Raw genomic sequence first — 16,500 nt, forward strand, 5'->3', positions numbered from 1 at the left:
AAATTCACTGAAACATCAATACTAAACTACTTTAGAGAAGAATTTTTTGCCATTTTTTTTCATTTTTATATTCAATTCAAATTTTAACTTCTATTGAAATTTCCTTCAGCTACAAATTTTTTAATACAAGTTGAAAACGTTTTTTTTTTTTTTTTAGTAGATTTCCTCCTGTTTTGGAGGTTAAAGAAACTAATTTTATTTTCGCTTAAAGATAATAATCTCAGTTTTATTTTTATCAATTTGACAATTCAGATAAGACAAAATTAAAAAAAAAAAAAAAATTGGAATTCCCATGTTTTAGATTTGAACTAATCACTGAATAGTTGACAATCCTATAACCACTCGGCCGACCATGTAGTTATTGTACATTGGAATAAAATGTAATAATTAAAAAAATAAAATGATCAATATTTTAATGACAAAAGAAAAAAAAATTGATATTGTAACCTTTAAATGAAAACTTCATTTCATTTATAAACAACAGAGAAAAGAAAGTTAGTAGAACAGGGAATTAAATGGGGAATACGCACACGGACACACACACATATAACGTATAACACAAAACACAGTCAAAAGAAAAAAACAGCAAAAGGAGAAATGCAGGGAAGGGGAGTCAAATGAAAAACAAAAAAAAAAAACAAAAAGGAAAACCAAAAACTCTACACAAAAGAACAGGTAAAAATCATTTAGACATTTAATTAAAAGCTAAAATACTGTCTTCGCCTTGGATTGTTGCAGTTAATGTAGTATCATGCTTGACTGTCAAAAATATTAATTAACAGCAGTAGTAATTGTGGTGTTATGACCGTTATCATGATTATTATGATTGTTGTTGTTATTAGATAACGAGCTGGCAGAATTGTTTGAATGTCAGACAAAATGCCCCACGGTAATTGTTCTGCCTCTTTATATTCTGAGTTCAAATCCTACTGAGGTCAACTTGGCCGTTCATCACTAGAATTGATAAAATAAAATACCAGACGAGCACTAGGGATACTCGGGCTGATGGTGTCAACTTACCTGCTCCTCTCAAAATTGCTGGTGTTGTGCCAAAATTAGAAAGAGTTATTTTTATTATAATTATCAGTATTACTCTTGTTAAGGCAGAGAACTGACAGAATCATTAGCATGCTGGACAAAATGTTTTGTGGCATTTTTTCCAGCTTTACATTCTAAGTTCAAATTCTGCCATGGTCAATTTTGCCTTTTGTCCTTTGAGGGTCAAGGAAATGAGTATCAGTTGAGCGATAGGGTCAATGTAATTGCCTAACCTCCTCTCTTCAAATTTCAGGTCTAGTGCCTATAGTAAAATGTATTATATTATTATTATTATTATTATTTCCTTTCTTGGAAATGTTTTTTTATCCAATTTTTACTAGTTTATTTGTCTTTTCACCTTGTGCTGTACTGAATACTTGATGTGGTTTTAGAATCAGGCTTTGACCACTATTTCAAGCATGGTGGTATCTCTTAGATACCTTTATTTATAATTTTAATAGTTATTATAACCTATAAGGGTTTTTCTTTCCATGCTGCCTCTAGATTTGATCACTATTTAAAATAACGATCTTATCCTTATATATATATATATATATATATATATATATATATATATATATATATATATATATATAAATACACACATATACCTAGAGACAAATTACAGACAATAATTTTGAGTCTAGATGCATTTTATGCATTATGATGTCTTACACAAGCTAATACTTGTTATATTATAGAAGTTTCAACCTAACAATGTAGTTTTGCTTAATTTCTATTTTATTTATTTATCATTATTTATTTAATGATTCTGTCTTTTAATTTCAAACATAATGATCAAAAAGTAGACATCATTTTTATAGTTCTGAAACATCAGAGAGCTTGATACTTCTCACCAGTCGTTTGTTCTTTGATCCTAATTCTGCTACCATTTGCAATTATTTATTTTAAAACATTTTTCTTCTTTCATTACAACAATATTTGATCTCCTAATTGTTTTGGATGCTGAAATCCAACACAATTTTGAGGCTTTTCAATTCAACTACACTATACAGCTAGTGTTTAAATCACCTTGCTTCAATTCTCAATGGACAATTTATGAAAAAAAAAAAAAAAAAAAATCATTGAATATTTTTCAATATTCTTTAAAAACAAGTTTGCAACATTTACTTTTCAAATGTTACTCTTCCACCTTCTATATTTATAGTCATTTGCTTACTTAAGCCTTTGTTCCCATTGGAGCATAGACCATTGATGAATTTTCTCCACTGTGATTTTAAATGTGCTTTTCGTTTTTTTTTTTTTTAAGGTAGGTGTGTTGGCCCTATACAAACCATTTTTTTAACCCCTGGGATATCTTGTAGGGCCATTGAAACACAAGCGACCACATAGCAGTAAGGACTGGGATTCTATGTATATAGTGGTTGACCTTAAATCAATATAGAACTGATGGAATTAGTGTTTATAATTATACTACAAAGATATCCATATTTTCATGTCAAGATTTAAGTTTAATTTCCTTCCTCAAAACCTTAAAACTACAAATGCATTTTCTTTTGTTTCCAAGTTCTATGGCCATTCTTAATACTTTTGATATCAACCTGCCTGAGACTGCCCCAAGCTCTTTGATTTGAACCTCCAGTTTTAAAGTGATCTAAACTAAAACATTCCATCTCAATTTCATGAGGATTTATGCTCCAAATGCTAGCTTTAATAATAAAATTATTTCACTAAATTCTTCATTATTTTGAAAATTAACAGGAAGAAAGGTAGAATGTTTCAATAGAAATATGGTAGCAAAAGGTTTAAAATATTTCTTTTTCAATTGTTCAATCAAAATTATTCTAGCTGCCTGTCAATTGAAACCATTTAATGTAAGAACTACTGGGAAATTGATGTTTTTCAAGCATTAGTTATACACTAGGCCTTATATGGAATGGTTTCAACTCACAGATGGCACCATGTCTCTTCAATTACACTGTTTTAATGCTTTTAGGAAATATTTTAATTTGAAAATATCTCATGCTTTATCTTCTGAAATATAGGGACTTTGTGCACAGTAAAAAGAAGTCAATGTTTGTATTTCTTTTTATTGAAATTAAGACTAGAGGTGTATAAGTATAAACACTATTTCTTGGAAACCTCAAAAATTCAGTCAGTACTGGTTCAGGACTAATTTGTGGTATGTAGGTACTCGAGTGAATGATAATGCATAATTCACAAATCCACAGCTTCAGATGTACTATACTTCTGCATGGTTGAAGACCATTCTACACTCTGATATGCAAAGGTTTATCATGTGGTTTTCCAGGCCTTGTCCTGGTCTACAAATTCGTCTGATTTTTGTATGCCTGTAAGGATTTGGCTGTGATCACAGCAGACACAGGTGAAGTGGACTAGGTTAGAGTTTGTCCAGTGATTATTTCTCCATCATTATTATTAATTGTGAGGATCCCAGCAGAATACTTGTTGCGTGTGTTGTTTATATTACTCTGGTTTGATTGGGATAATGTTGCTAGGATAGTATTGCAGCAAAATTTTAAAGTGGTGTAACAGTATTTTGCAGTGTTACAGTAGTGTCTTGCAGGGTTCTAGGTGCATTTAATTCTTTGGAAGTGATTGTTTATATAATAAATGGGATTGGAGTTTATTGCAGCAACAAACAGTCGTCTTCCCTAATTAGTCAAATTGAAAGACCTGGTCATCCTTTATTTTTATATAAGTGACCAATGAGTATGATTTGTGTTAGACTGTGATGATGTAAGATGCACTGTTTCCTTTTTTTTTTTCTAGTGTGTTGTAGATTGATTGGAGACCAAGTCAAGGCTGGACTGGTATAGTCCATGATTACATAGGTGCTTCCAGTCATTGCTGTTATGAAATATCAGCTGACAAAATCTCTAAATTACTTTAATATTCATAGAAAGTGTGGGGTGTAGTGTTATATGGTAGATAATTTACTTATGAGAACTAGAAGATGGCGGTGGGTCTTTGAGTTTGTATCTGCCACAATCCAGACATCAATAATTTATTCCATAATTCTTCTCACTGAGGTATTCTTTTTCAATACCAAAATATGAAGGCAACATTGGAAGTGTGTGGTGCTAAGTGCAGGGGTAATACTTGCTGCATCTATTTTGCAACATTTATTTTGTCTGCGTATCATATATGACCAAAGATTCTGTTTGGTGATTACAATCCCAGAGCAGACATGCTAAGAGTACTCTTAATATATGTGTTGAAGGTTTACTGGAAGTTACTGACAAACCATCACAGAATGACAACATGTGCGAACACTAACTGAATGAAGAAGAGTCAATTCATAACTTTAGTTTCTGTAGCATAAAGTAGATGAAACAAATCTTCCTCTAATCAGGAGGCTAGCCTGTTGCTAGAAAATTTTCCTTGAAAGACAAAGGTATATTCCTTAGCTAAGCTACTTGATGCAATCTAGAATTATGTATCTTGTAAACTATACTTACATGTATAAGTAGTTAAAAAACAAAAACAAAAGAAAGTGACACTGAATTTCTTAAAGAAGTGACAAAAATTAACATGTATGTCACAATGTAAAAATTGTGAGGCAACACACAGGCAGATCATGAATGAACAAAACTGTGCATTGAACAGTAAGAAATACTGAGAAATAAATATATATATATATATATATATATAATAAAATAGCAAAATGAAAGCAAAAAAAAGAAAAGAAAAACAGCAATAAAAAAATTTAAACAGACATTCGAGAAAATGGTTGGAACCAGAGGAGAAATAAACATGCAGAAGCCACGATAAAGAATACGTATCTAAATCTCAACATCAAATAATAAGCACAAAGTGTTATTGAACAGAATATTGGTACTATGTGGAGGCAAAGCAAATTCAAAAGTAGAGCAAAGAAAACAGTTCAACCATTCTGTGTAAACATATTGGTAAAAATATCCTTCAGTATTGTTGTAGATCAATAACTATAACATGGAACTATAATATGGCTGAGAGCTGATACTTTTTCAATGACCACGCTAAAAGTCAGTCTCCAGTTCTCTAGTTAAAGACGGATATCCATTGTTGTCCCACAATCTTATGCTAGATACTATTTGAGTTTCGGTAGCTCTAGGACATAAGCGTTAACAAAAGAAACCAGTCTTAATCAATCAGCTTGGCCTATCTTTTGCACAGATTTCAGAAGGAGGTTTAGGAACCAGAATTCCTCCTGAGGCTAGCAAATGATGAAATAAAACCTGCACCATATTATACTTTTGTTCTGATGTGAAAAGGAAAAATATAAAATTTACAGTATGAAATAAAAGTGAAACATCATTGTAAAGAACTGCAAACATCACCGCAAGCAAGTTTGATTTTTTTTTTTTAACCCTTCAGTATTCAGATTTATTTGTCAAATGTAATCCTTATTTATTCACATTGTTTTAAATTTACCAATCATTATCTAATAGCTTCAAGACTTTGATGGTGTGATTATGTAATTTTAGAATGACATTGTAGGGTAGATGAGAGAGGCCAGATGTGGCTGACCTGAACATAAAACAGGTAGAATATTTAGGCTTGATATGGCTGGTTTAAAAGTGCCAAATGTTAATCTAACTCAAAGGGAAGCATTGCCTTTATTAGCTGCAAGTCTTCTCAGATGGGTGAAGCTGATGTGATAAGTAGTAAACAAGGACTTCAGAGAATTTCATGAACAGAAAGTGAGCTCCAAAAGATTGAAATTCTGAGAAAGAAGAACTAGGAGAAATGTACAGAAAGAGAGAAATACAGAAGAGATGAAGAATGGAAGTAAGGGAAGTATATTGATTTTAACTAGGTGCAGGTGTGGCTGTGTGATCAAGAAGCTTGCTTCCAAGCCATTTGGTCTTGGGTCCAGTCCCATTGTGCATCATGCTGGTCAAGTGTCTTCTATAGAGCACTGGGCTGACAAAAGCCTTGTAAGACAGAAACTGAAAGAAGCCTGTTGTATGTATATATGTATATTATGCGTGCAAGCACACATGTGTATACCTTGTCTTGACATCACATGATAGTTGTAAAGAAGCACGATGTTCATTTCCAGTCTTCCGTGAAAAATATGTCTGATCATTGGGGATATTACTTTGCTTGAAAGCAAGTAAGCGTTGGTCACAAAAAGGGCAGCTGACCATAGAAAATATACGTCAGCAAATTCTGTCTGACCCATGCAAGCATAGAACATATAGAGACAAAAGAAGTGAGACTGTGACATGTGAAGGGCATCAGCATTGTAAGAGAGGTTAAAAGGTTACAACCTGCAATCTACAGCTGGATCACAGATTTACTTAATCACTATCAACTACTCTCTTCATGAGACAACAACATAATTCATGATAATCCTTCCTTCTTCAAAGTCATTATTAACCCTCTTGGGTCACCCAGGCCAGTTGATTGGCCCAAGTGATACAAGTTGAAAGGACATTAAGGTCGATCCATCAGCCCGATGGAACAAATGCTGTGAATGGTTGATTTTGAAGTGTAACAGCTAATCAGAAATCATCTTTCAGTAGATGTATCTCAGCAGAAAAAAATTTGGGTCTTTTTGACTACACATACTGAAATACCATGTGTCTAAAAAAGGGTTAACATCCACCTAGTACAATGTTTTTGTTTTGTTTTTTTCTTTGAGTTTAGGAGTCAGATAAATCACAAGTCTTCCTTGACTTCACTGAAGCTTTAAGCAGATCAGCACAGATAGTTCGATATTAGTTATCTTTTACTTGTTTCAATCACTGGATTGTGATCATGCTGAGGCACAGGTTTTGAAGGGCTTAGTTGAACAAATTGGCCCCAGGATTTAATTTTTTTAAGTTTGGCACTTATTGTATCAATCACTTCTGCTGAACTGTGAAGTTATGGGGACATACAAACACACACACAATGGACTCGTTAGCCGAAGACGAAATATGAGTGTTCAGCTGTTGCCAAATGACCTCCACAAATGATTTGTTTATAATGATCAAATGTTTGTGTTACACATGAGCTCACTCTCTCCATCAAATCGATGTTGTCCGAACAGGTGCACTGTGTCAGGTGTCAAAGTGATCACAGAGCAACATGAGATGAAGTGTTTTGCTCCAGAATACAACGCACCATCTGGTCTAGGAATTGAAACCATGACCTCGCGATCATCAGTCCCACTCCCTAACCACTAGGCCATGCACCTTCACACACACACACATGTATATATATACACACAACAGGCTTCTTTCGGTTTTTTTTTTTTACCAAATTCACTTGCAAGGTATTGGTAGGCCTGGAGTATAGCTATGCAGTGGGACTGAACCTGAAATCACATGGTAATAAAGTGAGCTTCTTAATAACTCAGCCATGCACCCACCTTGTTGCATACATTTTTTTTTTAATCACTTAATCAGAGTAAAAAGAGCAACACCCATGAGTTTCTTCAAATATTCCACAATTGGTGAGTGGGGAAGGAAGGAGGACATTTATCCTTAGATGGAAAGTGTGACCTAGATGTCTGCAACAGAAAGAGAGGATTCTGTTAAAAGCACCCAAGGAGGAGGATTGATGTCCCTATATTGGCAGAAAATTACTCCACCTTTCAAAGAGATACAAGCACTAACCTGTTGTTGTTCAACTTGCTTCTTCAATTCAATTAACTCCAGTTTCAATTGTTTGTACTCTCGCACAATGTTAGCATTCTCATCTGCAAGAAGAAAAACTTGTTAAATATTTTACATATGTATACACACACACATACACAAATGTGTCTGCGTAATGGACATACTTACACACATCTAATGCCACTTAACTTTAAGATAACCAGTGGCTGAGATAAGCTGTCTTCACCAAACAGTATGATGAGCAGAGAATCCAAAAATACAATGCTTTATAAGTAACAACACCAACACCACACAAAGAGAGCTTACACAGAGAGTTCAAGATCAATTTGTGCCAAGCGGCTTCACTCTGCATGCTTAGCTTCATTACTGTGGCAAGAGTCCGGATACTTATTGATCAGACCATGTATGTATGTATATATATATATATATATATATATATATATATATTTGTTTTGCAAGATTTTTTATGTGAAATCGTGTGTTGAAACAGATGTTGTTGTACTTGGGGATGGTCATATTGCCAGTTTAGCCAATAAAAACACACGCACTGTATATTTGGTGTTAATTTTTGGTGTTAATATATATATATATATATACACAATATGGTGATGCAAACAGGAAAATTGGAACTCAAAATGAGTATATGTATAGTTTAATTAATATTTAGTAGAAACAAGAGAATGACTCAAGTAGATGTGTCACTAGTTTCAGCTATTTTTAGTTTTTCTGGATTTGATCCTTTGTTTTGACAGTGTAAACATTGCGTGCTTAAAGCCTTTCGTGCACTTCCCTTAAAAACTCCATTACAAGAAAGCTGACACACACAACTACTAAATTTTTAGCTACTGGACTATCTTTACATTGTCAAAGCAAATCTAATAAAACCAAAAATAACTAAAACTAGTGACACATTTACTGACCAAAATGAAACTCTCTCTACCTGCCTACTTCTTTTTGTAAAGTGTTCACTTGTTCTACAAGTGTTTTGTAGTGTACTAGGATAATATACTTAATGCCACTAAACTTCTGACTGTTAAAAAATAGATATCAACTAAATCCTCTGAGAATGTTGGCTATAATAGATTAATCTACAGTAAAAATGGTTTCCTATCTCATTAATGACAAACAAACAAATGAAGAGAGAGAGAGAGAGAGAGAGAGAGAGAGAGAGAGAGAGAGAGAGAGAGAGAGAGAGAGAGAGAGAGAGAGAGAAGAGAGAGAGAGAGAGAGAGAGAGAAAAAGATATTCTCCAGAAACCACATAGTAGCATAGTAAGTTCCTTAACCACATAGTACATCATCATCATCATCGTCATTTAACGTCCGCTTTCCATGCTAGCATGGGTTGGACGATTTGACTGAGGACTGGTGAAACCAGATGGCTACACCAGGCTCCAATCTGATTTGGCAGAGTTTCTACGGCTGGATGCCCTTCCTAATGCCAACCACTCAGAGAGTGTAGTGGGTGCTTTTATGTGTCACCCGCACAAAGGCCAGTCAGGCAGTACTGGCAATGGCCACGCTCAGGATGGTGTATTTTATGTGCCACCCGCACAAGAGCCAGTCCAGGGGCACTGGCAACGATCTCGCTCGAAAATCCTACGAAGGCCAGTCAGGCGGTACTGGCAAAAACTTTCTTTACAACTGGATGCCCTTTCTAATGTTAAACATTTAACAATGGAAAAAAAAAAGTGTAACTTGTGGTTAGCGACCAAAGAATGAGCACTGACCCATATGAGCATCATGATAACCCTTGGTTGTGCTCTGAAAGCTACAGAACAATAAAAGCCATAACAAAATTAGGCATAGCATACCTTTGAGTTTAACAATCTCCATTTCTTTTTCTTGCTTTAACTGCATATATTCCTGATTGCTGTTCATATCTTTTTGTCTTTTGTCTTCAGAGAATTTTTCATATTTTTGTTGTAGTCTATTGTACTCATTCTCTAAATCTTGATGTTGACTCTGAAGTGGCAAAATACCAGATCAATTTATGAAATTATAGTTATGAAAATAGAAATGGCTACAGCACAAAATCTTTCATCTCTTATTCCTTTATGTTTTAGCCATAGGTACTTATTCTATTAGTTCCTTTTGTCAAGCTGCTAAGTTAATGGGATGCAAACAAACTAACACCAGTTGTCAAGCAGTGGTGTGGGACAAACACAAAGGCATGCACATATACACACACACACAAACATAAGGGCTGCCACACAGTTTCCATTGACCAAATCTACTCACAAAGCATAGATCTAAGAATGTCGTTTATTAAATGTGACAGATGGAGTGTCAACTGAATGAAATGTCACCTTGCAGTAAATAAATTAACATTCCAGTGCTGTTGCATGTATTACAGAGTTATATTTAGTATGTTTGATACAGTCCAGTAGTTATTCTATCAGCCAATATCATTAATTGATTCATTGAGGCTGAATGTCTATGACCCGTGGGACTGATTATGTAGAAATAAATAAATAAATAAATAATAAATTAATAGCATATGATTGATGATGTGATAGAAATAATGTAACCCAGAACAGACTCTAAAGGAAATAACACATTGTATATTTGCTTAATCCTTTGTCCAGATTGAGTGACATAGTAGGAGCATACGGAGTCCATAACTCAGAGGCTCGTAAATCAAATCTGTAATCTGTGAGGAAATGGGTACTATTTTTTGATATTTATACATTGCAGCTGAGTTGTCTAGAAGTATACCAACCATATACATGTATATATACCTACAGGAGAGGTACAGATTACCCTATACACTAGAAATTTGTACAGGGTCAAGGGGGTCACTAACAGATTGTACAGCAAAGCCCAAATTGCATAATGGACAGAGATGACAACAGGAGTTTTTGCCTAGTATATAGGATTATCAATGATGATTATTATCAAAGAATATATAAGAAGAAACAAGCACCAGGTCTGTGAGAATTACATGAAAATAATATATTTTATTTTACTTGTTTCAGTCATTAGACTGTGGCCATGCTGGGGCACCGTTTTGAAGAATTTTTAGTCGAATGAATTGAGATCAGAACTTATTTTTTAAAGCCTGCTGTTTATGCTATCGGCCTCTTATGCAGAACTGTTAAGTTACAGGGACGGAAACAAACCAAACACCAGTTGTCAAGCAGTGGTAGGGAGCAAATATAGACCCCCCCCCCCCCCAACACACATGTACAATGAGTTTTTTTCAGTTTCTGCTTGCCAAATCCATTCACATAACTTTGGTTGGCCTGGGGGCTATAGTAGATGCTTCCCTAAGGTGCCACACAGGGGGATCGAACCTAAAACCATGCAGTTAAGAAGCAAACTTCTTACCACACAGCCATGCCTGCACATACATACATATCCAAAACTTTGTAGAAATGACTGAGAAGAAGATATATAAAACTAAATATAAGAAATAAGTTCTATATTTAAGAGATGAGGAATTATTTACATTATTTACATTTGACGGATATTTGTCCTCATCTTGTTTGTTGTTAACACAACGTTGTGTTAACAACAAACAAGATGAGGACGAATATCCGTCAAATGTAAATAATGTAAATAATGTATAAGAAATAAGAGCAAATAATTTCTTTGTTAAATAATTCCATTGGAAAAAAGTTCTAATCATATCATGGACGTGAATGCCATCCACAGCAAAATAATTATCCTAAATTGCATTATTATTATTATTATTATTATTATTATTATAAAGAAGCAAATTAATTACATTTTTTTTTTGTCAGTTTTGTTGAATTATTTGTATCACCTATGCCTTGCAGATAACATAGAAGATGAGTTACTGTCAAGGACAACTTAATTATAATGCAAGAAGATAATCCCTGCTCCATGCTAATGAAAACTAAAAAGGAATACCAAATGATAAAATTAAAACACTCAGGCAGATAATTAATGAATTTAAATGTGTTTCATCACAAGAGATATTATCTTTTACACTGGTGAGCTTCTGCCTGATTACAATGAAACAACACATGGGATGTTCAGTAGAACTATTCTACTACATTAGCCCAAAGGTTTTACATCATCAATAACTGTGATGAACAACTTCAAACATTTAGTTCATGATTCAGAATGAAGCTTATTTCTTCCTGTTATTACCAGTGTTCTATTATGGAACTTTTTGTTTTAGCTTTTGTTTATTCTGGACTGAGTTTTCTAGTATAATGAATCCCACCACTTTTTCTTTCCTTGTTTTTCAAAAAACAAAAATGGCAAATTCTTTGCAGAATTACAGATCTTGAAGACTGCACCGTGTCATTTTAGCAATTGCCTATGTTCCATAGGCCTGCTAGATCAAGGCTGACCTCAAACAACAACAACAGCAACAACAATAGCAGCAGCAACAACACCATCACTACTACCAACACCACCAACAATGCTGCCATTGCCACTGCCGCCACCACCACCACCACCAACAAAAGTGTTATGAGATATTCTTTTTCTAAAGTGAACTTTAGAGAGAATAAGTCTACCCACTGAAATGTTTCATGCACTTCTCCAGTAATATGACTAAATTAGCAGAAAAATGGTTAGGCATACTTCCATATTTGATGGCATAAATAAATGCATGGACATATCAGCTGCACCCCAATTTCAGCAGCACAGCACATATTCAGGAAGAAAAGTTCTTAAAGCATGCAATGTAGGTCCAACTCTGCAAATGGGACCTAAGGTTATTTCTTTTCTAAAGACATTTTGGGGGTGGGGTAAAAAACATGTCTTACATGTCACTAAAAATGGTAAGTAGAAAATTATGCAAGACCATAAAGAAGTTCAAGAAAGCGAAAAACAAAAATAAACTCTATTACCACCCATACTGGAACTGGAAAATAGATGTAATACAGAGATATCAATAAAATAAAAAAAGTTTTTAAATGCAAAGAAGTAAAAGAAAACAACATACTTGTAACATTTTATGCTTTTCTTGAGCTTCTGCAAATCTGGCAGCTAGTTCTTGCTGAAACACACAATTTAAAGAGAAGACAATTCAAAATGCAAGTATCATGAGGTTATGCAGATATGTACTGTATTCAATTGCATAAAAGATGCACAAGCATAAAGCTTATAAGAGGCCCTTACTTTCACATATAGGATTTGGTGTAATTTTTTTTTTGAGATGTGTTTTGGAAAAAAAAAAACTACACCATATATCTCATCAGATGCAGTATGTTCTTCACTTATTTCATACTGTACCGCAGCATCGGGATGTCTTTGGTCAGTTTAACCCATTGACACCATGAGCCCCGTTTGGGGATCTGCTAAAAACAGTCTCACTGTTGGTTGTTCGTTGTATTTAAAGGGAATTGCTTATGGACATTGCATTTGCAGAAGTGTGTTTAACAATATTTAGGAGGTAAAGTTTGTCGTTATTAGCTCTGGTTAATTCTCGAGGACATTTTATGTCGAACTACAAAAATATCGACTGTTTTGAAAACGTTTTGTTTTTGCATTTCTCATCTATATCATCCATTGATATTTCATACACATTCACATTTGTTGCTATAGTTTCAAAAAAACTAAAATGTTTATTGCAATTGAATAGAAAAGGATAAGTATGCTTCCCCCCCCCCCCATTTAGGACTTTTTGAGAAATTATCCTAATTTCCAAAATAGTCCACATATAAAGAAAATTTAAATATTATATATTATTTTAACTTCTAAGACACCTGGCAAAGCCAAAAAATATGAAGAAAAAGTTTGGCAGTTAATGGGTTAAGTAGCGTATCAGGGTTTCTACCAGAAGAAGTAGCTAGTTTCCCTCTTTCAACCAACCCTTCTCCATTTCTGAAGACAGGGACACTGCAAGTGATCTACACTCCTTCCATGACCCCTCTCACAACCCAACATAGAAGAGAGTTTCAAACATGGCGATTTGTCCACTCCTTATTTGTCCTTAATCAGTGTCACTTCAAGAGAAACACTAACCTAATGGATAGGTAGACATGCTAAATGGGATACGCCTTAGGTGTACTTTTCTTAGGACATGCTTGTTCAATGTGATTCCACACAATTTCATCTACTCAATTCACTCCCAAGTCTTGAATTGACTTGGGGCTATGGAAAAATCCACTTTATCAAGGTGCTGCACAAAAGGAATTTAACATGGAAGAACTTGATTCATAACCCTCATCATTTACTGTCCACTTTTCCATGCTCACAAGCATCAGACAGAAATTTTGTAGGTGTTTAGCTTATTATTATTTATTGAGGCTATGATGGTAGCTAAGTTACTAGTCAGACTATGGCCTACTCTACTTTTATTCTTAAATATTGCTGCACATTTATTATTTAAGTTCAAGTGCTTATCTATGAGTCTCATTATGGAGTGAACTATGTTAGATTTGAGCTGCATGGCGAAGGGGATTATTAACCAGATCTTATCACTATTTCATTTATTATTAATATTGTTATTTTTGGTATAGAAGCTGCCCCCAGTATTCGTATAGTGTGTGAAGTTGTAGTTATGGTTATTGTATTTCTTTCTATAGTTGTCTTTACCTTTATTATTGTTCGTGTCAGTTTTATTGGGGTTATTTCTATACGGTTTATGTGAACTAAATGGCTTGGTGTTATCATTCTTTACTGAGGTTATATTGGTTCTTCGGGGCTTGTTATTTTTATTCTTATTAATATTTAGGTTTATATTGTTATATATATGTATGTGCCTATCCATGAGGGAACTGACTTAGTAAATGAGATACTCTCCTTTTATGGTCGCCTATCACCTTCATTCAATGGGTAAAGTCCAAAACGCCAACACAGTGACATTGTGATTCTTCAACAAAATGACACTCACCTTCACATTGCTAATTTGACCAAAAATGCTATTCAAAAGCTTGATTGGAAGGTTCTACCATGCCTAGCATATTCTCCTGATATAGCACTTTCAGACTGCCATCTTTTCGGTTGCTCTCCAACAGTCTGTGAGGCATTTCATTCAACAACACAGAGCTGAGAGCATAAGTCAATGAATTCTTTGAATTTTTTTGAGTCAAGACCTGGTGATTTCAACCATCAAGGCAATGACAAACTAGTGGAATGTTGACAAGGAGTTGCAAACAATGAAGAATATATTACTAGCTGACTTGTTAAAATTGTTGATGAAAAAAGAAGATTAAAAATAAATGGTAGAAAATGAGTTTATCCAACAACCTGATAAAAGTAAATGAAACACAAATATCTAAAACAAAAAAAATTTAAAGTAATAAAATTTAACTTACTCTATCTTTATAAAATTTTTCTTTTAGATTTGTTTTTTCTAAGTTTATTTCTGCAAAAGAAAAAAAATGATGGTCATTACATATAATACCATAGAGAATAATAATAATAATAATAATAATAATAATAATAATAATAATAATAATAATAATAATAATAACAACAACAACAACAACAACAACAACGATGATAATAATCCTTTCAACTATAGGCAAAAGAACTGAAATCCCATGCATGGAACTCTTGGTCTTTGAGTAACTTTGTCACTTTGTGTGTGTGTGTGTGTGTGTATGTATGTGTATATCGTTTATGTGAATTCATGTACTGAAGCATATTTTGTTGTGTCTGGGGAGAGTCATTCTGTTTTAATGCCTTGTTAATTAACACAGGCACACTGGGTTGACTTGAAATCTGCATTTTATCCAAGTACCCGAAGGACCCAACACTCAGACAACTACAGGAGTACATCCTCATAAATGAAACATCTGTACTAAATAGGAGATACACATAGAAGATAGCGATACCCCAATACCCACAGTTTATACATACAGATAGATTTGTCAGTAGGCTATTACGGAGGTGAATATATATATATATATATATATATATATATAGGAAAATGAAAAATAATAATAAGGCAGAATGCTAAACTGGAAGCATATTTTGATAAAGATTTCTCTAACCGGCTTTAATTGCGAAGCAAATTTTCAAGAAGAGGGAGAATGAAAATGTTTTTTACAAAGAAGTACAAAATGAAGAAAATAATATATAAAAAAAATAATATATAAAAAAATAACTATACCAATACATTATATTGTCTTTGAGCTTTTGAAGTTCAATGGTAGTTCATGTATATAATGGTTGGAAAAATAAGGATGCATGAGAGTTGAGAGTTGTTTTAGGTTTAAAAAAAGGGTTAAAAGCTTGTGTTAAGCAGGAAGTGTGGTGTCAAAACAGGAAGTGTGTGTAAGGGGAGACAAATGTTTTTAGTTGGAGTTATGAACTCTTTTTTTCCAACAGGAAGTTTATGTCTGTTCCTAGAGAAATAAGGTCACTGAGGGGTACGTGTGTTAAGAAATGGTTTGGAATTTCTCTATGAAAAGATTCTCCTTGTTGATTCTTTCTTGTGTGGAGACTCTGATATATATATATATATATAGGTAGGTAGGTAGGTAAAGGGATACGTAAGCAAACAGACAGATAAGCAGATAGATAGGTACATGGGTAATACAGAGACAAGCACACACACACACACACACACACAAACATGCACACACAAACATGAATATGCAGAATACATAATACAAACTTTCACACACACATACATATATATATGCATACACACACACATACATATATACATACATTTGCATATACACATGCACACTGACACACACATGCACACAAACATACAAAAAGAACACAGCTGTGACAATGGACAGAGTTAACAACTATTGAAGAGGTTGTAAGAAGCAATGAAAATTTTAGGAAAGCAATAATACTCCCACCTACAAAGCCAAGTAGTCCAGAAACAAGCAAGAGCAACATCTGTGGCTTCACAATGACGTGCGTGTTATTTCAGAAGTTCCCTATCCTAGAGAGATGTTTAAACAAAGACTAAAGGTCTCTTACTACCAGTTATTCGACGGTCA

The 16,500-nt window shown here is 34.0% G+C and overlaps 1 protein-coding gene across 12 annotated transcripts in view; it reads right to left on the reverse strand.

The window, feature by feature from the left end:
• LOC106876311 (uncharacterized) overlaps positions 1-16,500 on the reverse strand; it is a 184,161-nt gene that overhangs the window by 111,873 nt on the left and 55,788 nt on the right. For all 12 annotated transcript variants that reach the window (XR_016243858.1, XR_016243857.1, XR_016243856.1 and 9 more), the window contains 4 exons: positions 14,851-14,900; positions 12,534-12,587; positions 9,424-9,574; positions 7,611-7,693 (listed from right to left, as the gene is read on the reverse strand). Coding sequence is in view for 8 of the 12 variants with exons in the window: in XM_089361122.1 (XP_089217248.1) it covers positions 7,611-7,693; positions 9,424-9,574; positions 12,534-12,587; positions 14,851-14,900 (338 nt within the window). In the remaining 4 variants the exon portion in view is untranslated. The remainder of the gene's footprint in view (positions 1-7,610; positions 7,694-9,423; positions 9,575-12,533; positions 12,588-14,850; positions 14,901-16,500) is intronic.

Source organism: Octopus bimaculoides, chromosome 12 (genome assembly GCF_046866305.1).
Source record: "Octopus bimaculoides isolate indiv1 chromosome 12, ASM4686630v1, whole genome shotgun sequence".
Taxonomy (NCBI): Eukaryota; Metazoa; Mollusca; class Cephalopoda; order Octopoda; family Octopodidae; genus Octopus; species Octopus bimaculoides.